Source organism: Lolium perenne, chromosome 6 (genome assembly GCF_019359855.2).
Source record: "Lolium perenne isolate Kyuss_39 chromosome 6, Kyuss_2.0, whole genome shotgun sequence".
Taxonomy (NCBI): Eukaryota; Viridiplantae; Streptophyta; class Magnoliopsida; order Poales; family Poaceae; genus Lolium; species Lolium perenne.
In genome coordinates this window covers 131,738,634-131,761,152 of record NC_067249.2, presented here as the reverse complement: position 1 = coordinate 131,761,152, position 22,519 = coordinate 131,738,634, and the positions used below count along the sequence as shown (strand labels likewise).

The 22,519-nt window shown below is 44.2% G+C and overlaps 3 protein-coding genes across 3 annotated transcripts; all 3 read right to left on the bottom strand.

Annotated features, from left to right (window-relative positions):
- Nucleotides 1-34: 34 nt before the first annotated feature.
- On the bottom strand, nucleotides 35-2,116 carry LOC127334522 (DEAD-box ATP-dependent RNA helicase 27). The gene is made up of 7 exons (XM_071822680.1): nucleotides 1,580-2,116; nucleotides 1,206-1,505; nucleotides 1,087-1,125; nucleotides 905-1,009; nucleotides 755-823; nucleotides 541-666; nucleotides 35-265 (listed from the first exon to the last, which is right to left on the bottom strand). The coding sequence occupies exons 1-7, from the start codon at nucleotides 1,793-1,795 to the stop codon at nucleotides 146-148; spliced, it is 975 nt and encodes a 324-aa protein (XP_071678781.1). The 5' UTR covers nucleotides 1,796-2,116; the 3' UTR covers nucleotides 35-145.
- A 207-nt stretch (nucleotides 2,117-2,323) lies between these two features.
- Nucleotides 2,324-5,911, bottom strand: LOC127334523 (pentatricopeptide repeat-containing protein At5g66520). Its single transcript, XM_071822679.1, has 2 exons — nucleotides 3,826-5,911; nucleotides 2,324-2,701 (listed from the first exon to the last, which is right to left on the bottom strand). The coding sequence occupies exon 1, from the start codon at nucleotides 5,862-5,864 to the stop codon at nucleotides 4,506-4,508; it is 1,359 nt and encodes a 452-aa protein (XP_071678780.1). The 5' UTR covers nucleotides 5,865-5,911; the 3' UTR covers nucleotides 2,324-2,701; nucleotides 3,826-4,505.
- A 10,910-nt stretch (nucleotides 5,912-16,821) lies between these two features.
- LOC127334524 (transmembrane 9 superfamily member 1) lies at nucleotides 16,822-21,462 on the bottom strand. Its single transcript, XM_051361001.2, has 12 exons — nucleotides 21,245-21,462; nucleotides 20,512-20,704; nucleotides 20,300-20,404; nucleotides 20,146-20,163; nucleotides 19,970-20,058; nucleotides 19,740-19,892; nucleotides 19,409-19,543; nucleotides 19,147-19,313; nucleotides 18,195-18,289; nucleotides 17,725-18,098; nucleotides 17,351-17,624; nucleotides 16,822-17,266 (listed from the first exon to the last, which is right to left on the bottom strand). Exons 1-12 carry the CDS (start codon nucleotides 21,338-21,340, stop codon nucleotides 17,199-17,201), a joined length of 1,767 nt encoding a protein of 588 aa, XP_051216961.1. The 5' UTR covers nucleotides 21,341-21,462; the 3' UTR covers nucleotides 16,822-17,198.
- Nucleotides 21,463-22,519: the final 1,057 nt, after the last annotated feature.

Sequence of the window (22,519 nt, the reverse complement as noted above, 5' to 3'; positions counted from 1 at the left end):
CGTGGCTTAACGTGGGTTACATAATAACAATATTCAAAAGTACGGTAAAGAGGAATTAGGCTTTATAGTGAATCGATTCAAAAGGTATACTGCATCATTACAACCTCATGCATATACCATAATAAATGTATTAAGCCCCGACACCTTAAGCTGCCGCGTTGATGCGCTGCCTCTTCCCACCACCACCCACTTTCTTCTTATCTCTGCTCTCCGGGTCAATATTGACTTTTGGAGGGTTCCTGATGGAGAATGATGCAGCTACGTCCTGCCAGATTATAACGAGTGACATTGTCATTTTATTTCTTCTGTTATAAGTCTCAGACTCCAGATTAAGCACAAAATAAGCTGGAGCAACTTTTCAGGAAACATGAACATTTTGTGATATTGTAAATAAATATAGGCCAAACACTTTTGGAGAGGTGCTCACAACAAATAAAGGAAAAAAAATGGCAGCTTGTGATATTTGGAGATGGGAAGCGTAAAATAGCGAAATAAAAACACACTAAACACAAAGCGCACAGAGTTCAAGCAGCATTTTACCTTAAAATTGAGACCATGAACATTGAAAGTTTTCTTCATGGCATTTGAGTTGTATGCTAGAATGTACGATCTGTATGCTTCTTGAGCTAACTGATGTAGGAAGTAATTCTCGCCAACGATTTTCTCCTGCTTAGCATTATTGAGTTGCAACTTCTTGAACACATAGAAAAACTGGACTGAATTAACACTTCACTGATGTAAAAGATGCACTTACAAAATTTGCTTGCAAACTTGGCACATTCTTGTTGTGGAGCTCGTATTCGGTGAGACGGATGTTGGCTGCCTGCAGGCACAACAAACATGTAATTTCGCTTTACTTCAGATTTTTTTGTTTGCTACATTATCTCGGCATAGAATTGAGTACCCTTAGGGAAATAAGAAGCTCCAGTTCTTGGGGAAGTAAGAACAATATTACGCTCCCTTTTCCTTTTTCAGCACGTGTAGTATGTTCAGCATTGTGAATGTAATCCTGAATGTCAAACTTGGATTGTTTAGTACAGTCCAAATATGATAAGAAACCCTGAAAGTCAAATTCGGATCACCAACCTGTAGTTTGTTTAGAGGATCGTATTGCACAATATAATCCTAAAACAAGGACATATAATTCGGTTAGTAGGAACAATAATTTCATAGCAACAACTAACACACATTTATCGAAACCTCACCACATCAGGAATATCAAGGCCACGAGCTGCCACATTAGTGCAGAGTAAGATACCCTTTTCCGAGTTGCAGAAGTTGGAGAATGTTGCAGCTCGTTTCTTCTGCTTTTGTTTCTCATGGATGCCAGCACACTCCATCTGCACAGAACCTAGGAGTTCTGCATGGAACTTGACTGAACTACATGATGAAAAGATCACCATGACCTTCTTGGACAGTTTCCTCTTCAGGAAAGCGTGCAAAACCAGAAACCTCTTCTCGCTAGGAACAATGCAATATCCCAGCTCTAAGTCTTGAGCATTAGCCTGTCAGAGCATAGTCGTTATTTTCGCAAAATTAGTTCTTAAACGAAAGAGAGTTGAACAGCTCTATACGATACCCCCTTCCCCTGCTCCTGCTCCTCGTCCTGGTCCCCCGTCTTCACTGTCTCGTCGTCCCCGGCCACCTCCTGTTGCTCCGGCTCTTGCGTCTCCTGGCCGGATTCCATGGTGGCAGTTGCATCATAGACCGGTTCCTCCGACTCTGGTGGGGTGGTGATGGGTTTCCTCTTCTTCGATCGCTTTGTGGTGCCCATGGTTGCGGCCGTCGGCGACATGGCGGCGGAAGAAAGGGTGGGCTGGCGTTCTGTTTTAGGGTTTAGTGGCGTGAAATCATGAGGGGTTCCCGGTTACGTACTGTGGTTTTACGATGGGTTCCGTCGGAGGATCGTGGGAGTCCAGCTCGAGAGCGTGCCACGCGTCCCGCGTGGTGGGCCAAAAAACAGTGGGACGCCGAGGCCCACCCATCCCCTTCGTCTCACGTTCGTTCCTTGTCTCCTTCCTCCGTTGCTCGCATCATGCAGAAAATCGACCTGATGGCTGATCCCACGCCTCCAGTTCGCTCCTAGTCGCAGTCCCGCCGGCAGCCGCTCCTGGTCGCGCCCCTCCGTCCTCCTCCTCCTCCTATCCGTCCTCTTCCGGCCCTGACCCCATCAACCCCGACTCCTCGTCCTCCGCCGCCAGGCCGTGGCTTTCGGTATGCATGACTCCAAGAAGCGTGCTGCCCGGGAAGGGCGCGGCGGTCGCAGCGCCCCACCGTCACCGGAGTGCTTAGCTCCCCCGGCTCCTGCCTTCATCGGAGATGGAGACCACTGCTATGGTCGGTGCTGCCAACGACGTTGGGCAGTGCTCCAACCACCTACGGGGGTTGCTACAGGACCCCACCGGCGACAACGGTGCATCCACGGACTACGGCAGATGCTTCCAGTGGCGTCAGGCGTTGCTGCAAATGGTCAGCGGCGGTGGTACTAACGGTTAGCGGTGGTGCTGCAAATGGTCAGCAGTGGTGGTTTAAATTGCTAGTGATGATGCTCCAAACTACCAGTGATAGTGCTGCAAATACTCACCGATGGTGCTACCAACCGTCAGTGGCGGTGCTGCAAGAAGCAAGTGACTGTTCATAAGGCATTCTGTAAGAAACAACTCCATCATTACCTGACCAACTGGCGGCTCTGTCCATGGAACTGTAACATATGAATAAATATCTAGTCAGAGCACCGAAAGCACATCACTGCATTTAGATGCATGTGCGAGAAAAATATTGATGATAAGGTCTTGAAGCATCTATTTTGTTCATAAGGCATTCTGGTGCTTTCATTGATACCCAGAACTCCTTTTTCACTGTAGGATATCTATTCTCAGAATTAAATAAGAGGTTTAGCCTAAGCTCCAGGAAGTTTTGTGGAGACGACTTTTTTTCTATGGAATCTTATTGATGATCTGAGTTGACACTAGGTCCCTTTTTTCACTTAACTTGAAACACAGATGCCTTTATATTATGATGATGATAAATTTAGTTCACTAGGTTACCTGCGATCAAAGTGGTTACACCAGCACGCTAGAACCTAAACAAGCGGCATGCATACCCAAGTGTTCAAGATGTGTATGACCATTTGATTGTTGCTTCATACTTGCACTATTGCAGTTTCTATGCAGTTACTACAGATATGCTTAATTTCCTTTTGAACCCATCGTAGAATTGCAATGTTCCTCTGTTTTTATTCCTTGTGCTTATTTTATTCTGACATTGTTATGAACACGAAAAGATATTCTATCTGATATGTGTCTAAAATCTAACTTACTAAAGTACTTGTGTTTTCTTTATTTCTCAAAATATTTCATGAATATTTATGGTATTTGGTACTCCCTCTATCCATAAAAGGATGTCGAAGATTTGTCTAAATTGGGATGTCGAAGATTTGTCTAAATTGGGATGTATCTAGACACCGTCCTTTTATGGAGAGAGGTAGTATATTATTTATGCTTTACTACCTTTTAACTAAATTTTCAATCGTGTAGGTTTATGTTTGGCTTCCTTAACATGTCTGATTTCAGAATTATTTATGATGTTCTTTGGTTTTTGACAATATTTTTGTTTCTGCTATTTTTTTATTCCAGGGATTTCCTCCCTAGCTTGGAGGGGGGTTCCACCCTCTCGCCAGGTTAGCACCACTGGTCACTGGATACTTCAGCGGGGCTAGTGCATGGAATTGGCTGAAATGGAGAACATCGTGATACCACAAAGATTCCAAGAGCTAACGATATCATGGAGGCATCAAGGACAGAAGTAGAGCAGAAGAAGAAACACTTGTGCAGAAGGTGTGATGGTATCCTGTCACCAACTTTCCAGAGAATAATTAATTTTCTTAGATGTGCCTTGTCCGGAGTGTAACTGAAGGAATCAAACCATTTCACTCAATGAAGCTCAAACCCGCGTCTTTCTTGGCTCCCTTCTCCACCATCATCTGCTGAATGGCTCTTGCATCAGCTGCAGCACAATCAGAAACAGTGGCGGCCAAGGTAAGATCCACGTCCTGGCAGGCTATGGGGAAAATATTGTCCCTCTTAGCCATGTTTGTGACGAGGCCTGTAGCAGCACCTAAGAGGTCTAGGATAGCAACAGTGACCCGCAGGTCTTGCCAGTGTGGCCGTAGGAAAATGATAACATCATCGGTGCAAAAGGAAGCTCTGAACCTGAGGATTTGTGGGCCAGTCTGTGAAAGAATCATGTCCTCTTGAGCCATGTCCAGCAGTCTTCCAAGGCAGTGTCTCAGGTTTCTCCTCTGCAGGACAGGGTCAGAGCGGTCTTCATTGACAATTATCTTAGTGGAGCTAGTTGCCCAGCAAAGCAACAATCCAATTCAGCCACTTGACACTGAAGCTTGTGCAGAAGAAATTGTGATGGGATCTTCTCACCAGCTTTCCAGAGAAAAACTAATTGTCTTAGATGTGCCTTGTCCGAATTGTAGCTGAAGGAATCAAACCATTTCACTCCATGAAGCTCAAACCCGTGTCTTTCTTTGCTCCCTTCTCCACCATCATCTGCCGAATGGCTTTTGCATCTTCCCATCGACCATTGGCTACATACAGGTTGAACAGAACGGCATAACGTCCACCATGGTGTGGCTCTAGCTCAATGAGCCGCTTCCCAACACGTTCGCCGACACTAATATCATTGTGCATCCGGCATGAAGACATCAGCGCACCCCATTGCGACGCATGTGGCTCCATTGGCATATCCAGCAACACAGTCTCAGCCTCCTCGACATGACCTGCACGCCCAAGAAGATCAGCTAGGCACCCATAGTGCTCCCTCTGTGGCTCGATCCCGTGGCACCGCATCGACTTGAAAATACTCCTCCCTTCGTCCACACGACCTGTGTGGGTGCACGCGCACAATGCAGCAACGAACGTCGACTGATTTGGCCTGAAACCCTTCTCGGACATCACTCGAAACAACTCAAGTGCACGCTCACCGTGGCCATTTACCGCAAGCCCTCCAATCATTGAATTCCAGAGCACAAGATCGCGGCAGTGAACGCCGTCAAAAACAGACCAAGCCTCCTCCATGGACCCACACTTGCAGTACATGTCCACCAGCGCCGTCTCGACCTTAACGTTCCTTTCCCTCCCCGCAACCCCCTCCGTTTCAAGATACCGGTGAATCCACCGACCCCTCTCGACCGCACCAAGATGCGCGCACGCCTTGAGCGCGCTGACCAGCACCACTACATCGGGCTTGAAACCCTCGAACATCATCCGATCAAACACCCGCAGCGCCTCGCCGAACACCCCGGCACGCACAAGCGCGTCGATCATCGCGCTCCAGGACACCAGGTTCCGCTCCGGCATTCTGCCGAACACCTCCCGCGCCGCGGGCAGGTCGCCGCTCTTGCCGTACCCGGAGACCATCGTGTTCCACGAGGCGACGTCCAGGGCGGCGCCCGAGTCGAACACCCTGCGCGCGTAGGGGAGGTGGCCGAGCGCGCAGTAGAGCTTGAGGAGGGAGTTGGTGACGACCGGGTGCGCGAGCGCGCCGCACTTGAGCGCCTGCGCGTGCGCGACGGGCGCGGCGAGGCCGGTGCAGCTGGGGGAAGGGGACGAGGCGAGGGCGGCGAGGAGGAGGGAGAAGGTGAATGGGGTGGGCGTGGTGGCTTCGCGGATGCGGGAGTAGAGGGCGAGGGAGGCGGCCGCCGGGACGCCGCGCCGCGCGAGCTCGGCGTGGAGCGGACAGCCGAGGGAGGAGGGCGCTGTGGAGAAGAAGGTGGCGAGGTGTGGTCTCCGGAGGCGGCGGGTCGCCGGAGCGAGCGGCCAGCTGCCCATTTGGTCTGCGCTTCGCAATCGCATGAGTTTGGCCAATGCTGGAGCTCGAGTGCATGTCTTGTTGCCTATGGTCGTCCGGTCCGGCGAATTCAGATTTTCTTTAGCATTCGCAGAGCCGTACGATCTTCTGTTCACCCAAAACTTCACACTCCCTCGTGTTAAAGCATTTTATTTGGTTCGTATGCACTTTAGTTCATATTAGTCTATTTTTATGTGTAAGTTCACTCACTTTGGTTTGTATCTAGTACTTTGTTTGGGTTTTTTAATTAACTCGAATTTAGTATAAAGTTATATTAAATCCGAGTTAATTAAAAGAGACTGAAGGAAGTAGTTTACTTTAAAAGTATCTAAAACATCTTACATCAATACACAGAGGGAGTAGTTTGTACCGATCAGATCATTGCCACTAACATATCAGAAAGGGAAATTTCAAATTATGCAAAGGCGAAGAGAGAAAGCTCGTCAGCTCCACTCCCTAGAATAGAAACGAGATCTCAAGGCTACATGCCCTTTTTTTTTAGCAATTAGCAGGAGCTTTGCCTTTTCATTAAGAAATGGCCAGTCTATAAGGGCATCTCCAACCGGGCGACCCAAACCGCGCCCGCGCATTCGGATGGGTCGAGTCGAACAAAAACGTGGCCCAGCGCGCGGACCCATCCCTAAAACGGATGGCCGCGCCGTCCGGGACGACCCAAACCCGGCCCAAATCAGGGACGAGTTTGCGTGGCCGCGGATGGCGAATGCTGGTCGCTCGCGTCCTCTCCTTGTCCGCCCCTGCCCCGCCTGTCTGTCTCCCAAAACACAAACCCCTCGCACACATCTCCCGCCGCTCCGCCGCCAGCCAAGGACCCGCGATTTGGGAGCGGAGTCGACGCCGGCCACCGTCGTCGAGACGCCGGCAAGCGGGGCGGAAGCATAGGTCGCGGCCCCGCGCTGCTTTCACCGCGTCGTAGCAGAGTCGGAGGACGCCGTTGCCGTCGCTGTTGTCCTCCCACCGTCGCGAGACGTCCCGCCGTTCGCAGCTGCGCCGTTGCCGCCGGAGGTGAGCTCTCGTGCACCGTGTTTGCAGACCGCAAGTCGGCCGAGACGGCCATGGCCTGCAGGTCCCTACGGACACATTGGATGGGCTCCGCCTGCGAGGTGTTCGATGAAATGGGCATACTAAAATTTGTCCGTTTTCATCTTTAGATCATGGTGCACAGCGACGACGACTACTTCTTCAAGAACTTCATCGACACGTCGTCAGACGAGGACTCCGACGACGAATTTTTCACGGATGCTGCGCTGATCATTGATACGCGTACAGCACGCGACCGTTGGGAACCCCAAGAGGAAGGTGTGATGCGTACAGCGGCAAGTTTTCCCTCAGTAAGAAACCAAGGTTTATCGAACCAGTAGGAGCCAAGAAGCACGTTGAAGGTTGATGGCGGCGAGATGTAGTGCGGCGCAACACCAGGGATTCCGGCGCCAACGTGGAACCTGCACAACACAACCAAAGTACTTTGTCCCAACGTAATAGTAAGGTTGTCAATCTCACCGGCTTGCTGTAACAAAGGATTAGATGTATAGTGTGGATGATGATGTTTGCAGAAAACAGTAGAACAAGTATTGCAGTAGATTGTATTCGATGTAAAAGAATGGACCGGGGTCCACAGTTCACTAGTGGTGTCTCTCCGATAAGAATAAGCATGTTGGGTGAACAAATTACAGTTGGGCAATTGACAAATAAAGAGGGCATGACCATGCACATACATGATATGATGAGTATAGTGATATTTAATTAGGCATTACGACAAAGTACATAGACCGCTATCCAGCATGCATCTATGCCTAAAAAGTCCACCTTCAGGTTACCATCCGAACCCCTTCCAGTATTAAGTTGCAAACAACAGACAATTGCATTAAGTATGGTGCGTAATGTAATCAACAACTACATCCTTAGACATAGCATCGATGTTTTATCCCTAGTGGCAACAGCACATCCACAACTTTAGAACTTTCTGTCACTGTCCCAGATTTAATGGAGGCATGAACCCACTATCGAGCATAAATACTCCCTCTTGGAGTTACTAGCAAAAACTTGGCCAGAGCCTCTACTAATAACGGAGAGCATGCAAGATCATAAACAACACATAGGTAATAGATTGATAATCAACATAGCATAGTATTCTCTATCCATCGGATCCCAACAAACACAACATATAGCATTACAAATAGATGATCTTGATCATGTTAGGCAGCTCACAAGATCCGACAATGAAGCACAATTAGGAGAAGACGACCATCTAGCTACTGCTATGGACACATAGTCCAGGGGTGAACTACTCACTCATCACTCCGGAGGCGACCATGGCAGTGAAGAGTCCTCCGGGAGATGATTCCCCTCTCCGGCAGGGTGCCGGAGGCGATCTCCTGAATCCCCCGAGATGGGATTGGCGGTGGCGGCGTCTCTGGAAGGTTTTCCGTATCATGGCTCTCGGTACTGGGGGTTTCGCGACAAAGACCTTAAGTAGGCGGGAGAGATAGGTCAGGGGGCCACACGAGGGCCCCACACGACAGGCCGGCGCGGCCAGGGCTTGGGCCGCGCCGCCCTGGTGTCTGGCCACCTCGTGGCCCCACTTCGTATCCTCTTCGGTCTTCTGGAAGCTTCGTGGAAAAATAGGCCCCTGGGCGTTGATTTCGTCCAATTCCGAGAATATTTCCTTACTAGGATTTCAAAACCAAAACAGCAAAACAAAGAATCGGCTCTTCGGCATCTCGTTAATAGGTTAGTGCCGGAAAATGCATAAATATGACATAAAGTATGCATAAAACATGTAGATATCATCAATAATGTGGCATGGAACATAAGAAATTATCGATACGTTGGAGACGTATCAGCATCCCCAAGCTTAGTTCCTGTCATTCCAGTAGGTAAACGATAACAAAGATAATTTCTGGAGTGACATGCCATCATAACCTTGATCATACTATTGTAAGCACATGTAATGAATGCAGCGATCAAAACAATGGTAATGCAATGAGTAAACAAATGAATCATACAGCAAAGACTTTTCATGAATAGTACTTTCAAGACAAGCATCAATAAGTCTTGCATAAGAGTTAACTCATAAAGCAATAAATTAAAGTAAAGGTATTGAAGCAACACAAAGGAAGATTAAGTTTCAGCGGTTGCTTTCAACTTATAACATGTATATCTCATGGATATTGTCAATGTAAAGTAATATAACAAGTGCAATATGCAAGTATGTAGGAATCAATGCACAGTTCACACAAGTGTTTGCTTCTTGAGGTGGAGAGAAATAGGTGAACTGACTCAACATAAAAAGTAGAAGAAAGGCCCTTCGCAGAGGGAAGCATTGATTGCTATATTTGTGCTAGAGCTTTGGTTTTGAAAACATAAAGAGAGCATAAAAGTAAAGTTTTGAGAGGTGTTTGTTGTTGTCAACGAATGGTAGTGGGCACTCTAACCCCCTTGCCAGACAAACCTTCAAAGAGCGGCTCCCATGAATTATTTTTATTTTTGTGTGGCACTCCTTCCAACCTTTCTTTCACAAACCATGGCTAACCGAATCCTCGGGTGCCTGCCAACAATCTCATACCATGAAGGAGTGCCTTTTTATTTTAGTTTTATTATGATGACACTCCTCCCCACCTTTGCTTTCTCAAGCCATGGCTAACCGAATCCTTCGGGTGCCGTCCAACAATCACATACCATGGAGGAGTGTCTATTTAGGTTAATTAATTTGGGACTGGGAATCCCATTGCCAGCTCTTTTTGCAAAATTATTGGATAAGCGGATGAAGCCACTAGCCCATTGGTGAAAGTTGCCCAACAAGATTGAAAGATAAACACCACATACTTCCTCATGAGCTATAAAACATTGACACAAATCAGAGGTGATAAATTTTGAATTGTTTAAAGGTAGCACTCAAGCAATTTACTTTGGAATGGCGGAGAAATACCATGTAGTGGGTAGGTATGGTGGACACAAATGGCATAGTGGTTGGCTCAAGGATTTTGGATGCATGAGAAGTATTCCCTCTCGATACAAGGTTTAGGCTAGCAAAGTTATTTGAAACAAACACAAGGATGAACCGGTGCAGCAAAACTCACATAAAAGACATATTGTAAACATTATAAGACTCTACACCGTCTTCCTTGTTATTCAAACTCTTACTAGAAATTATCTAGATCTTAGAGAGACCAATTATGCAAACCAAATTTTAGCAAGCTCTATGTATTTCTTCATTAATAGGTACAAAGTATATGATGCAAGAGCTTAAACATGAGCACAACAATTGCCAAGTATCAAATTATTCAAGACATTCCACCAATTACTACATGTAGCATTTCCCGTTTCCAACCATGTAACAATTTAACGAAGAAGATTCAACCTTCGCCATGAATACTATGAGTAAAGCCTAAGGACATATTTGTCCATATGCAACAGCGGAGCGTGTCTCTCTCCCACACAATGAATGCTAGGATCCATTTTATTCAAACAAAACAAAAACAAAAGCAAGCAGATGCTCCAAGCAAAGTACATAAGATGTGATGGAATAAAAATATAGTTTCACTAGAGGAACCTGATAATGTTGTCGATGAAGAAGGGGATGCCTTGGGCATCCCCAAGCTTAGACGCTTGAGTCTTCTTGAAATATGCAGGGTGAACCACCGGGGCATCCCCAAGCTTAGAGCTTTCACTCTCCTTGATCATATTGTATCATCCTCCTCTCTTGATCCTTGAAAACTTCCTCCACACCAAACTCAAAACAACTCATTAGAGGGTTAGTGCATAATCAAAATTTACATGTTCAGAGGTGACATAATCATTCTTAACACTTCTGGACATTGCACAAAGCTACTGAAAATTAATGGAATCGAAAAATCCATCAAGCATAGCAAAACAGGCAATGCGAAATAAAAGGCAGAATCTGTCAAAACAGAACAGTCCGTAAAGACGAATTTTATTGAGGCACCAGACTTGCTCAAATGAAAATGCTCAAATTGAATTAAAGTTGTGTACATATCTGAGGATCACTCACGTAAATTGGCATAATTTTCTGAGTTACCTACACAGAATTAGACCCAGATTCGTGACAGCAAAGAAATCTGTTTCTGCGCAGTAATCCAAATCTAGTATGAACCTTACTGTCAAAGACTTTACTTGGCACAACAATGCAACAAAATAAGATAAGGAGAGGTTGCTACAGTAGTAACAACTTCCAAGACTCAAATATAAAATAAAAGTGCAGTAGTAAAATCATGGGTTGTCTCCCATAAGCGCTTTTCTTTAACGCCTTTCAGTTAGGCGCAGAAAGTGTATATCAAGTATTATCAAGAGACGAAGCATCAACATCATAATTTGTTCTAATGATAGAATCAAAAGGTAACTTCATTCTCTTTCTAGGTAAGTGTTCCATACCTTTCTTGAGAGGAAATTGATATTTAATATTACCTTCCTTCATATCAATGATAGCACCAACAGTTCGAAGAAAAGGTCTTCCCAATATAATGGGACAAGATGCATTGCATTCAATATCCAAGACAACAAAATCAACGGGGACAAGGTTATTGTTAACGGTAATGCGAACATTATCAACTCTCCCCAAAGGTTTCTTTGTAGAGTTATCAGCAAGATTAACATCCAAATAACAATTTTTCAATGGTGGCAAGTCAAGCATGTTATAGATTTTTCTAGGCATAACGGAAATACTTGCACCAAGATCACATAAAGCATTACAATCAAAGTCATTGACCTTCATCTTAATAATGGGCTCCCAACCATCCTCTAACTTCCTAGGAATAGAAGTTTCACGTTCTAATTTCTCTTCTCTAGCTTTTATGAGAGCATTTGTAATATGTTTCGTGAAAGCCAAATTTATAGCACTAGCATTAGGACTCTTAGCAAGTTTTTGTAAGAACTTTATAACTTCAGAGATGTGGCAATTATCAAAATCCAAACCATTATAATCTAAAGCAATGGGATCATTGTCCCCAATGTTGGAAAAAAATTCAACAGTTTTATCACAGCAAGCTTTAAATAGCTTTAGCAGTTTCAGGCAGTTTTTCACGCTTTGCATTAGAAGTGGAAACATTGCCAACACCAATCCTTTTACCATTAATAGTAGGAGGTGCAGCAACATGTGGAGCATTAGCATTACTAGTGGTAGTAATAGTCCAAACTTTAGCTATATTATCTTCTTTAGCATTTTCTTCTTTTTCCCACCTAGCACGCAATTCGGCCATCAATCTTATATTCTCATTAATTCTAACTTGGATGGCATTTGCTGTAGTAACAATTTTATTATTATGATTTTCATTAGGCATAACTTTCGATTTCAAAAGATCAACATCAGCAGCAAGACTATCGACTTTAGAAGCAAGTATATCAATTTTCCCAAGCTTTTCTTCAACGGATTTGTTAAAAGCAGTTTGTGTACTAATAAATTCTTTAAGCATAGCTTCAAGTCCAGGGGGTGTGTTCCTATTATTGTTGTAAGAATTCCCATAAGAATTACCATAGCCGTTACCATTATTATAAGGATATGGCCTATAGTTGTTACTAGAATTGTTCCGGTAAGCATTGTTGTTGAAATTATTATTTGTAATGAAGTTTACATCAACATGTTCTTCTTGAGAAACCAATGAAGCTAACGGAACATTATTAGGATCAACATTAGTCCTACCATTCACAAGCATAGACGTGATAGCATCAATCTTATCACTCAAGGAAGAGGTTTCTTCGACAGAATTTACCTTCTTACCTTGTGGAGCTCTTTCCGTGTGCCATTCAGAGTAATTAATCATCATATTATCAAGAAGCTTTGTTGCTTCGCCTAGAGTGATGGACATAAAGGTACCTCCAGCAGCTGAATCCAATAAGTTCCGCGAAGAAAAATTCAGTCCTGCATAAAAGGTTTGGATGATCATCCAAGTAGTCAGTCCATGGGTTGGGCAATTTTTAACCAAAGATTTCATTCTTTCCCAAGCTTGTGCAACATGCTCATTATCCAATTGTTTGAAATTCATTATGCTACTTCTCAAAGATATAATTTTAGCAGGGGGATAATATCTACCAATAAAAGCATCCTTGCATTTAGTCCATGAATCAATACTATTCTTAGGCAGAGATAGCAACCAATCTTTAGCTCTTCCTCTTAATGAGAAAGAAAACAATTTTAATTTTATTATGTCACCATCTACATCTTTATACTTTTGCATTTCACATAGTTCAACAAAATTATTGAGATGGGCAACAACATCATCAGAACTAACACCAGAAAATTGCTCTCTCATAACAAGATTCAGTAAAGCAGGTTTAATTTCAAAGAATTCTGCTGTAGTAGCAGGTGGAGCAATAGGTGTGCATAAGAAATCATTATTGTTTGTGGTTGTGAAGTCACACAACTTAGTATTTTCAGGAGTACCCATTTTAGCAATAGTAAATAAAGCAAACTAGATAAAGTAAATACAAGTAACTAATTTTTTTGTGTTTTTAATATAGAGAACAAGATAGCAAATAAAGTAAAACTAGCAACTAATTTTTTTGTATTTTGATTTAGTGCAGCAAACAAGAAAGTAAATAAAGTAAAGCAAGACAAAAACAAAGTAAAGAGATTGGAAGTGGAGACTCCCCTTGCAGCGTGTCTTGATCTCACCGGCAACGGCGCCAGAAAACAGTCTTGATACGCGTACAGCACGCGACCGTTGGGAACCCCAAGAGGAAGGTGTGATGCGTACAGTGGCAAGTTTTCCCTCAGTAAGAAACCAAGGTTTATCGAACCAGTAGGAGCCAAGAAGCACGTTGAAGGTTGATGACGGCGAGATGTAGTGCGGCGCAACACCAGGGATTCCGGCGCCAACATGGAACCTGCACAACACAACCAAAGTACTTTGTCCCAACGTAACAGTGAGGTTGTCAATCTCACCGGCTTGCTGTAACAAAGAATTAGATGTATAGTGTGGATGATGATGTTTGCAGAAAACAGTAGAACAAGTATTGCAGTAGATTGTATTCGATGTAAAAGAATGGACCGGGGTCCACAGTTCACTAGTGGTGTCTCTCCGATAAGAATAAGCATGTTGGGTGAACAAATTACAGTTGGGCAATTGACAAATGAAGAGGGCATGACCATGCACATACATGATATGATGAGTATAGTGAGATTTAATTGGGAATTACGACAAAGTACATAGACCGCTATCCAGCATGCATCTATGCCTAAAAAGTCCACCTTCAGGTTATCATCCGAACCCCTTCCAGTATTAAGTTGCAAACAACAGACAATTGCATTAAGTATGGTGCGTAATGTAATCAACAACTACATCCTTAGACATAGCATCGATGTTTTATCCCTAGTGGCAACAGCACATCCACAATCTTAGAACTTTCTGTCACTGTCCCAGATTTAATGGAGGCATGAACCCACTATCGAGCATAAATACCTCCTCTTGGAGTTACTAGTAAAAACTTGGCCAGAGCCTCTACTAATAACGGAGAGCATGCAAGATCATAAACAACACATAGGTAATAGATTGATAATCAACATAGCATAGTATTCTCTATCCATCGGATCCCAACAAACACAACATATAGCATTACAAATAGATGATCTTGATCATGTTAGGCAGCTCACAAGATCCGACAATGAAGCACAATTAGGAGAAGACGACCATCTAGCTACTGCTATGGACCCATAGTCCAGGGGTGAACTACTCACTCATCACTCCGGAGGCGACCATGGCGGTGAAGAGTCCTCCGGGAGATGATTCCCCTCTCCGGCATGGTGCCGGAGGCGATCTCCTGAATCCCCCGAGATGGGATTGGCGGCGGCGGCATCTCTGGAAGGTTTTCCGTATCGTGGCTCTCGGTACTAGGGGTTTCGCGACGAAGATCTTAAGTAGGCGGAAGAGATAGGTCAGGGGGCCACACGAGGGCCCCACACGACAGGCCGGCGTGGCCAGGGCTTGGGCCGCGCCACCCTGGTGTCTGGCCACCTCGTGGCCCCACTTCGTATCCTCTTCGGTCTTCTGGAAGCTTCGTGGAAAAATAGGCCCCTGGGCGTTGATTTCGTCCAATTCCGAGAATATTTCCTTACTAGGATTTCTGAAACCAAAAACAGCAGAAAACAGCAACTGGCTCTTCGGCATCTCGTTAATAGGTTAGTGCCGGAAAATGCATAAGTATGACATAAAGTATGCATAAAACATGTAGATATCATCAATAATGTGGCATGGAACATAAGAAATTATCAATACGTCGGAGACGTATCAATCATCCACGGGCACATTGTCTCGCAAATCCCCGTGCACCGGGGGTCCTTGCCGGGGCGCGCGGCCGCCTTGGACCGCAAAAGAGAACGCGGCCACGACCAGTTCTTCACCGACTACTTCCAACCCATGGTATTGTTCACGCCGGCCATGTCTCGCCGTCGTTTTCGGATGTCCAAACCGTTGTTCCGCCGGATAATGGATGGCGTCAAGCTCTACGACGACTACTTCAACGCGAAAGTGGATGCAATTGGCAAGGTAGGCCTCTCTTCGTACCAGAAATGCACGTCAGCGATTAGGATGCTTGCATATGGCGTTGCTGGTGATTTCGTAGATGAGTACACGCGCATGAGTGAGTCTACCGGCTTGGAAGCGATGTACAGGTTCTGCAGAGCAGTGATCGGTTCGTTCGGAGAACAATACCTCAGGCAACCTAATGCAGAGGACACAGCTCGTCTGTTGTCAATCAACGCTTCCAGGGGGTTTCCTGGGATGCTTGGCAGCATAGACTGCATGCACTAGGAGTGGAAGAACTGCTCCTTTGGTTGGCATGGAGCATACAGCGGTCATTCTGAGGGGTGCACAGTCATTCTTGAAGCTGTTGCTTCACATGATACATGGATTTGGCACTCATTCTTTCGGAATGGCTAGCTCGCACAATGACATCAATGTGCTGCAGCGCTCTCCGGTGTTTCATAGGCTAGCGTACGGTTAGTCCCCTGATGTGGATTTTGAGATCAATGGCCACCACTACACCAAGGGGTACTACCTTGCTGACGGTATTTATCCACCTTAGGATACACTCGTGAAGACAATCCGAAAACCCAACTGAGAGCAGGAGGCAAGGTTTGCCAAAGAGCAAGAGGCAGCCCGGAAAGATGTCGAGCGGGCGTTTGGCATCCTCCAAGCTCGTTGGGCTATCGTCAGACACCCTGCCAGAGCCTGGGATGTGCAAACTCTGTGGGAGGTGATGACCGCTTGTGTAAGCATGCATAACATGATTGTTGATGTAGAGCGGAATGATTCACTCTATGATAATGACTGGGAGGGCCAGGGAGAGTTGGTTACTCCTCAAGGTGGCCCGGCATCATTCCAGGAAATTCTTCCTGCACACCATGAAATTCGAGATCTAGCTGTACACAATCAGCTGTAGGCAGATTTGATCGAGCACGTCTGGCAGCATGTAGGCAACAATGCTGCAAACAACAATGATGAAGGAAATCCGGAAGCCTAGAGCATTTGTATCGTTTTTTCATTTTATTTGAATAATATTTTATCCTTGATTACGTGGACAATGTAATGTGTAATAATTTTTGAGCATTTGAACTATTTTATATATTTTCTAATTTATCTTGTGTTTTTATAGTAAATTTACAAGAAAAACGTACTGTACGGCGCCGCGACCCAAAACTGCCGCGTTGGGCGCATGGCGCGACCCAAACAGACGCGGGGCTCCGTCCGCGCGGCCACCCAAACGGCCCAAAACGGACGGTCCAGCGCGTCCGTTTGGGTCGCCCGGTTGGAGATGCCCTAAGGCCGAAAACCGAAGGAAGGGATAGATACCCTTCAACACTTGATTTGTCTCACATGACAGATTTTGTAAAACAAAAGGTCAACATTAACTGTATGATGTAAGTTTATTTCAACAATGTTGCCTCGTGGAAGCACGAGCATGGTAAATATACTTCAGGGGCAATGCTCAGCATCAAACATCAATAATTGTCGATATTAACAGTTTTATACAACGGTCTCATTTCATTTAAGAATAATAATTGTCATATATACCACAGATTTACTACTCAACAACTATGATCACGGCTATATACCTAATTGAGCAAGAAAAAATGTTGCCGCATCAACAGATCAAATACTATATAGCTCATTGAGCATGAAAATTTGTTGACCCAAAGAGGGGTCAGAGGGAAACAAAAAGGACAAGAAAATTAAGACGGCAGTGCAGCTTGTTGTCAAAGAATGATCATATTCCCAAACTGCCTTGCCTTCTACACCACAGAATCATTGCTCCCTCGACAAAACAAATCATTGGCATACACTCCCCAGGAATATAATTGGGGGCAGTCTTCAGTCACACTTTATATTCCTGTATATCCTTCTCACAAACAAGGTAGAGCCAAGATATCCTACAGCACCTGCATCAAAATCACAACCGGTGTCAATTGAAACCATCCAAAACTTGGCCATGCACATGTTGTCGGTGCAGAAGAAGAGCTTACCGCAAAGCGTTCCTAAACCTAGGCAGAACATCAGAGTGTAGCCGAAGTAGAAGCTTGTCTGGAAGAATCCTGACATCTTGGTCTTCACGTTGTAATAATATATGGAGTAGAGGTAAACATAAACAGCGGTGGAAGCAGCGGAGAAGAATGAAGTCCATTGCCAGTGGTAGTTCTCAGCGTTTAGCAAGAAGTATGTACCGACAATCGTTACACAGATTGTGACAATTATGAGGATCAAGACGACCAGCAACATGAACCCGTACACGTAGTATACCTACCAATGCAGGATGAGACAGGAGGCATCAGGCTCCGTATATATGAACAAAACAGAGGCACTCAAGAAATAATGAAGAAATGGAAATTATCCTTTTTACCTTGTAATTCCAAAATGACGTGAAGACAAAGTACATCTCAATGAAAATACTGCCGAAAGGAAGCAGTCCTCCCATAAGAGCAATTACAGAAGGCGTGAGGTACCATTTCTTCTCAGGGATAGGACGGGGAATAGTCTTCACTCTGCATGGATTATTTGGGGCACCGCTCCAGTTTCTACCAACAACAGTTCCCAAAAGAGCAAGAGGAAAAGAGATGAAGGCCCACAAGATGAACATAACAACCATTGTACCAAATGGTATGGCAGCTAATGATCCGTAGAATATAGCAACAGTGTTGAGCACTAGACCAATTCCAAAGCACATAAACGGGAACAGCGATGCTGTCATGATCATTGACTTTATCCAGTTTTTTCCTGCTCATTAAACAAAATATTTCAACAGATATGAGCACCTTGTAGAAACATAAGTGTGAGGATTCATTTAAGATGGTAGGTAAACTGAGTTTGTACCTCCATGCCGTGAGTACAATGCGCCACTAACATATCCAGAAATGAATGAAGTAAGGGCATAGCAAACAATGAATGTCGTGACAATGGCTCCTCGCCTATCAGGATAAGAAAATAAGGTGAGGACATATTTTATGTACCATCACAGACAGTACAATTAGAATGCTTATAATAAAGTAGTTCATTGCATCTTAAATATATTCGAGATAATCGAAGTAAAAGTAACATAGTGTTGGAGCACCAGGATTTCAAAAGACCTGCACTTGCTAAACGGAAATAATATATCATATGTTTTTATTCAAGAGGATGTACTGACAGTAACAAAAAACATAATGACTATTGTCACTAAAATTATACTACATAGCAATAAGTTAAACAAAACAATAATTCAACAATGTTGTAATGTTTCTAACTTGGAAAAAAATCTACATAGAGAAGATGTAGTTAAAAAAGTGCAAGAGGTCATAATGGAATTGATTTCCAGTTGATCAATAATATGATAGCAGATAAAATAAAATTAAGTTGGAACATGTTTTTGGAAATTGGTTTGTTTCAACAAACTCCATAATACTCACTAAGCAGTAAAGCTCTATGTAAATCAAATAATGTGCAAGTCATAGCTACACAGACAAGAGGAAGATGGCAGTTATGTCCCTGTGTTGACTGGATTTCAGTAGCACGACTGGTAAAATCATAATCCGGAGTACTTGTATGGAAGTAAGCATGTGGTCACATAAGGAAATTAGATTAACAATCTGGTGCTTGATGGAGGTCTACTTGTGATTTAGATTTAGTGTTTAAAACTTGAGATGCTATACGCTATTTGGCTTGGATTACAAGCCAGAGAAAACCATGGGGCCAACGCTAGTGGCTTCATCTAAGTCCTGCATTTACTAGAAGCTGCATGTAAAGAGAAAGATGACAGTTGTAGCAACAAAACAAGCAAAGTGCATACCCAATGTACAGCATTCCGATGATTGCCAATATAATCACTAGCAGAATAAGAGCTGACAACTGTGTACCGATGCCAACAAGAGCTGAAAGAAGAGCTAAACTGCGAGGAGGCCGGAAAACATCCCCATGTACAAGCTTCCACCCAGATTCTTCATTGACATCCCTTTCCTGGTATGAAACAAATTATAAGTGCAGAACTGGAGCCAGGAAACAATTGTTTGCATAAAAGAATTCTTATTTTATTTGTGTAGATAAGTACTCACCAGGGTTTCCAGATCCTCATCGTCACGGGCGTACTTTGCATAATCATTCCTTAGAGTGCGCATCAGTATCATCGACACTAGCCCACTGAGAAAGATAACCATCATAAAAGAATTGAATATTGAGAACCAATGAATCTGCAGTTGGGAACAATATTTGTGGTCAGAGGAAATGATCAGAACTCTGTAAGACACACAGCATGTCCTTTGGCAAGGTATATATACGAACATAGTTAAAGGCAAAGGAGGTCATTGGAAAAATATGACACCCAAAATTCATATGAACCAAAGTGCAGAAAGGTCCTTTAATAGAAGAGTCAAATCTTGTTATTACCTGGTGTTCAAAGAAAGGATAGTCAAGGTAGACATCAAAGCGGTGAGCAAACGTTACATTGGTTGGTTCCCACTTGACAGAATATGTCATATCCAATGCCTTACCAGCATCAACAAGCTTTGGACTTTCTTGAGTAAGATTAACATGGATAATCTGCATGAAAGTAGCAGTGCTGATAAATGATGATCAAAATTTGAAGGCTCTGTAAAGGGAAATGGTGAAACACAAACCTGATTGCCATTGTATTTGATGAAAATAGTTTTGTGAGTGAAAACAAAATATTTATTATCGTTGTTTCTATCTGCCTCTCCAACAAAACCTGAAAAGTACAATAAAAAAAAGATAAGCCTACTGAAGGTACTGCAGAGGGCATATCAGCAGTAGGAAAGGAAGAGGATATACATACCCCACAGAGGCAAATCATCTTGATTGTAGCAAAAACAAGGGAGCAGCATATTCAAAAAACTAAGTCAGTAAGATGAATCTCATAGAAATGTGATTGTAAATTAAAAGGCAAGTAGGCTTGCCAACAGAGTCCAACAGGAGCTCAGGCAACTTACCAATGAAGAATTCGAACCAGTATGAATTCTCAATTGCATCCGATAATTGCTTGGCCTTTTCAAAATCAAGTTCCATCGAACATATGGTGTCCTTATCAACATTCTCTGTCATAAACCACAGTCATTTTTAAACATCACATTTTGACCTTAACAATTCAATATTCAAAACGGAAGCGAGACAAAGAATACTCATCAAGGGATGACTGGCTTACTTTTGAATTTTATGTCAATCTGGCTATCGATCAGTTCATTCCCACCAAGGACCTCCCCAAGCCCTCCCCATTTATGCACAGGGTTGTCTGACCTGTGGCAAAATGGAAGGCTGTAGTAGTTGTATGTCTCCTGCGGGTTGTTATAGGGGCCAACCTTGTTCACCCAGAGCGTAACCGGGGCTTCCGCTGGGTACTACACGCAGAAAAGAGAGCACAACTTAATTGAAAAGTTTGTGGCGCTAGACAACAATTACTCCCCAAACTATGCGAAAAACAGAATTACAGGTACATGCCAAAAACAGTGCAGGCTAGCAGCACTTTACAATAGAAGCAGTAGTTCATCAATGCGACGAAGGAAGGATCGTCTCCCCAAAGTATGCCAGATAGAACAGCACAACATGATATCGAACTTTTAGGACGTTAGCGATGCAATCCCTCCCCATTCTTGCTGTCCGCCTTGCTCCCCCACCAACGAAAACGTGACTCCAAGTCTCCATTGCCGAATAAATGGAGTGAGATCTAGTAACCAAACCAACTGAGCACTCCGATCCAGCAGGAAGACTATTCAGAGATCCCGCGTGTGCTGGCGCCCGCGCCACGCAGATCTGCCGCCAAGTGAGCAACAGATCTAGCGGCGGGCGTAACCCGACAGTGCCGTATCACTCTAGGGGTCTGGTTGAGACGCGTGTGTGCTCGTTCCCGTCGGTGGAGGAGGGGCAGGTTGGTGGGTTACCTTGTGGTCGGACTCGGAGGCGCCGGCGAGGAGGGGGAGGAAAAAAGCGAAGAAGAGGGCGGACGCCGCCGCAGCGGCGCCACCGACGGAGGCCATTGACGACGGCGAGGGGAGGACAGTGGATTTGGCGCGCCTCACTTGTTTCTTCTCCCCCTTGTTTTGGAGGTGTGCGAGTGCGAGCGGGGTTGCTGCATGGCGGGGACGGGGGAAGGTTTTGATGGAGCATTAACGTTCTACGGAGTACAGACTGGAACCAGGGAAGACTGAGAATTTCTTTTTCGCAGTATTTTATTACTGGTTTATATTTCTTTTTCTTAAATTCAAATACAGTATATTTTTCTTGAGTGAAATTCACTTTTTTACCTCTTACAATGAAGTTGGTATTGTTTTTAGTCTGTGTGGCAGAAATTTCTCCAAAATACCTCATTTGAGCACGTTTGTTCTCTTTTCTACACCTTTCTTTACGGTTTTGCTCCACTCTTACATGTGGGCCCATGGCCGGTCCAACATGGCGCAAATATGCCGGATCGGTGCCACCTTCCTCCAGCTAACCGCAATGAGAGTATCATAAATAATATCATTGTCAAAAATCTAACATAATTAATGAGGAGAGAGGTGAGAGTGTTAACTTAATAGATAGATAATGTATCATAGCACGTAAAACTAAAAATATTAGTGATAAATACATCTACCTAAATTTGCATTAGAATGCTAAAAATAATAAATATGAAGGAATAATGATACCACCCCATGAGCATTGTAGGGTTGGTATCATCCACTAGTTTCATATGCATGATACTAGTGTATGATACTTTCCATTGTGAACAGTCTTATGAAGTGTCCAATGAGGGTGGGGGTGTTTTATGTTAGATTATTAGATAATGTTTAGTTGAGTTTAATTGTCAAAAACAATCTCACATATGCACTAACACAGTTAAGCATACACATCAGACTAAGCAAATCTATCAAATGTGAACATAAAGTATAAGGTAAGAGATGAAAATCACGTACAAGGAAGGTCGCTCCTGCGGCTTCATTGTTGAGGTCGGCCAAGGTGTTATTGAAGTCGTCGAATCCACGGAGGTTGGTGAGGAAGCAGACGGAAAGAGGAGAGTGGTCGTGATGAGACGCTCTTCAAAAACTTATTGCTCGTCTCCCGTTGCAGGATCTCAACGGACACCGTTTTGAAGACCTGCTCTCTCGAACAACCGTGCACCTAGTAGAGAGGGGTGCATCAAAAAGAAGCATGCACATACACACCAACATACATATAGA

What these genes read in the sequence shown, in the direction of transcription:
- LOC127334522 (XM_071822680.1), bottom strand. Translation starts at nt 1,795, where the DNA reads ATGTCGCCGACGGCCGCAACCATGGGCACCACAAAGCGATCGAAGAAG. An exon ending in GCCTTGATATTCCTGATGTG is followed by an intron (nt 1,126 to 1,205) that starts GTGAGGTTTCGA and finishes TCCTTGTTTTAG; the next exon opens with GATTATATTGTGCAATACGA. An exon ending in AGCTTCTTATTTCCCTAAGG is followed by an intron (nt 824 to 904) that starts GTACTCAATTCT and finishes TTGTGCCTGCAG; the next exon opens with GCAGCCAACATCCGTCTCAC.
- LOC127334523 (XM_071822679.1), bottom strand. Translation starts at nt 5,864, where the DNA reads ATGCGATTGCGAAGCGCAGACCAAATGGGCAGCTGGCCGCTCGCTCCG.
- LOC127334524 (XM_051361001.2), bottom strand. Translation starts at nt 21,340, where the DNA reads ATGGCCTCCGTCGGTGGCGCCGCTGCGGCGGCGTCCGCCCTCTTCTTC. An exon ending in ATCCTTTCTTTGAACACCAG is followed by an intron (nt 19,544 to 19,739) that starts GTAATAACAAGA and finishes TCCCAACTGCAG; the next exon opens with ATTCATTGGTTCTCAATATT. An exon ending in CGTCATTTTGGAATTACAAG is followed by an intron (nt 17,625 to 17,724) that starts GTAAAAAGGATA and finishes CTGCATTGGTAG; the next exon opens with GTATACTACGTGTACGGGTT.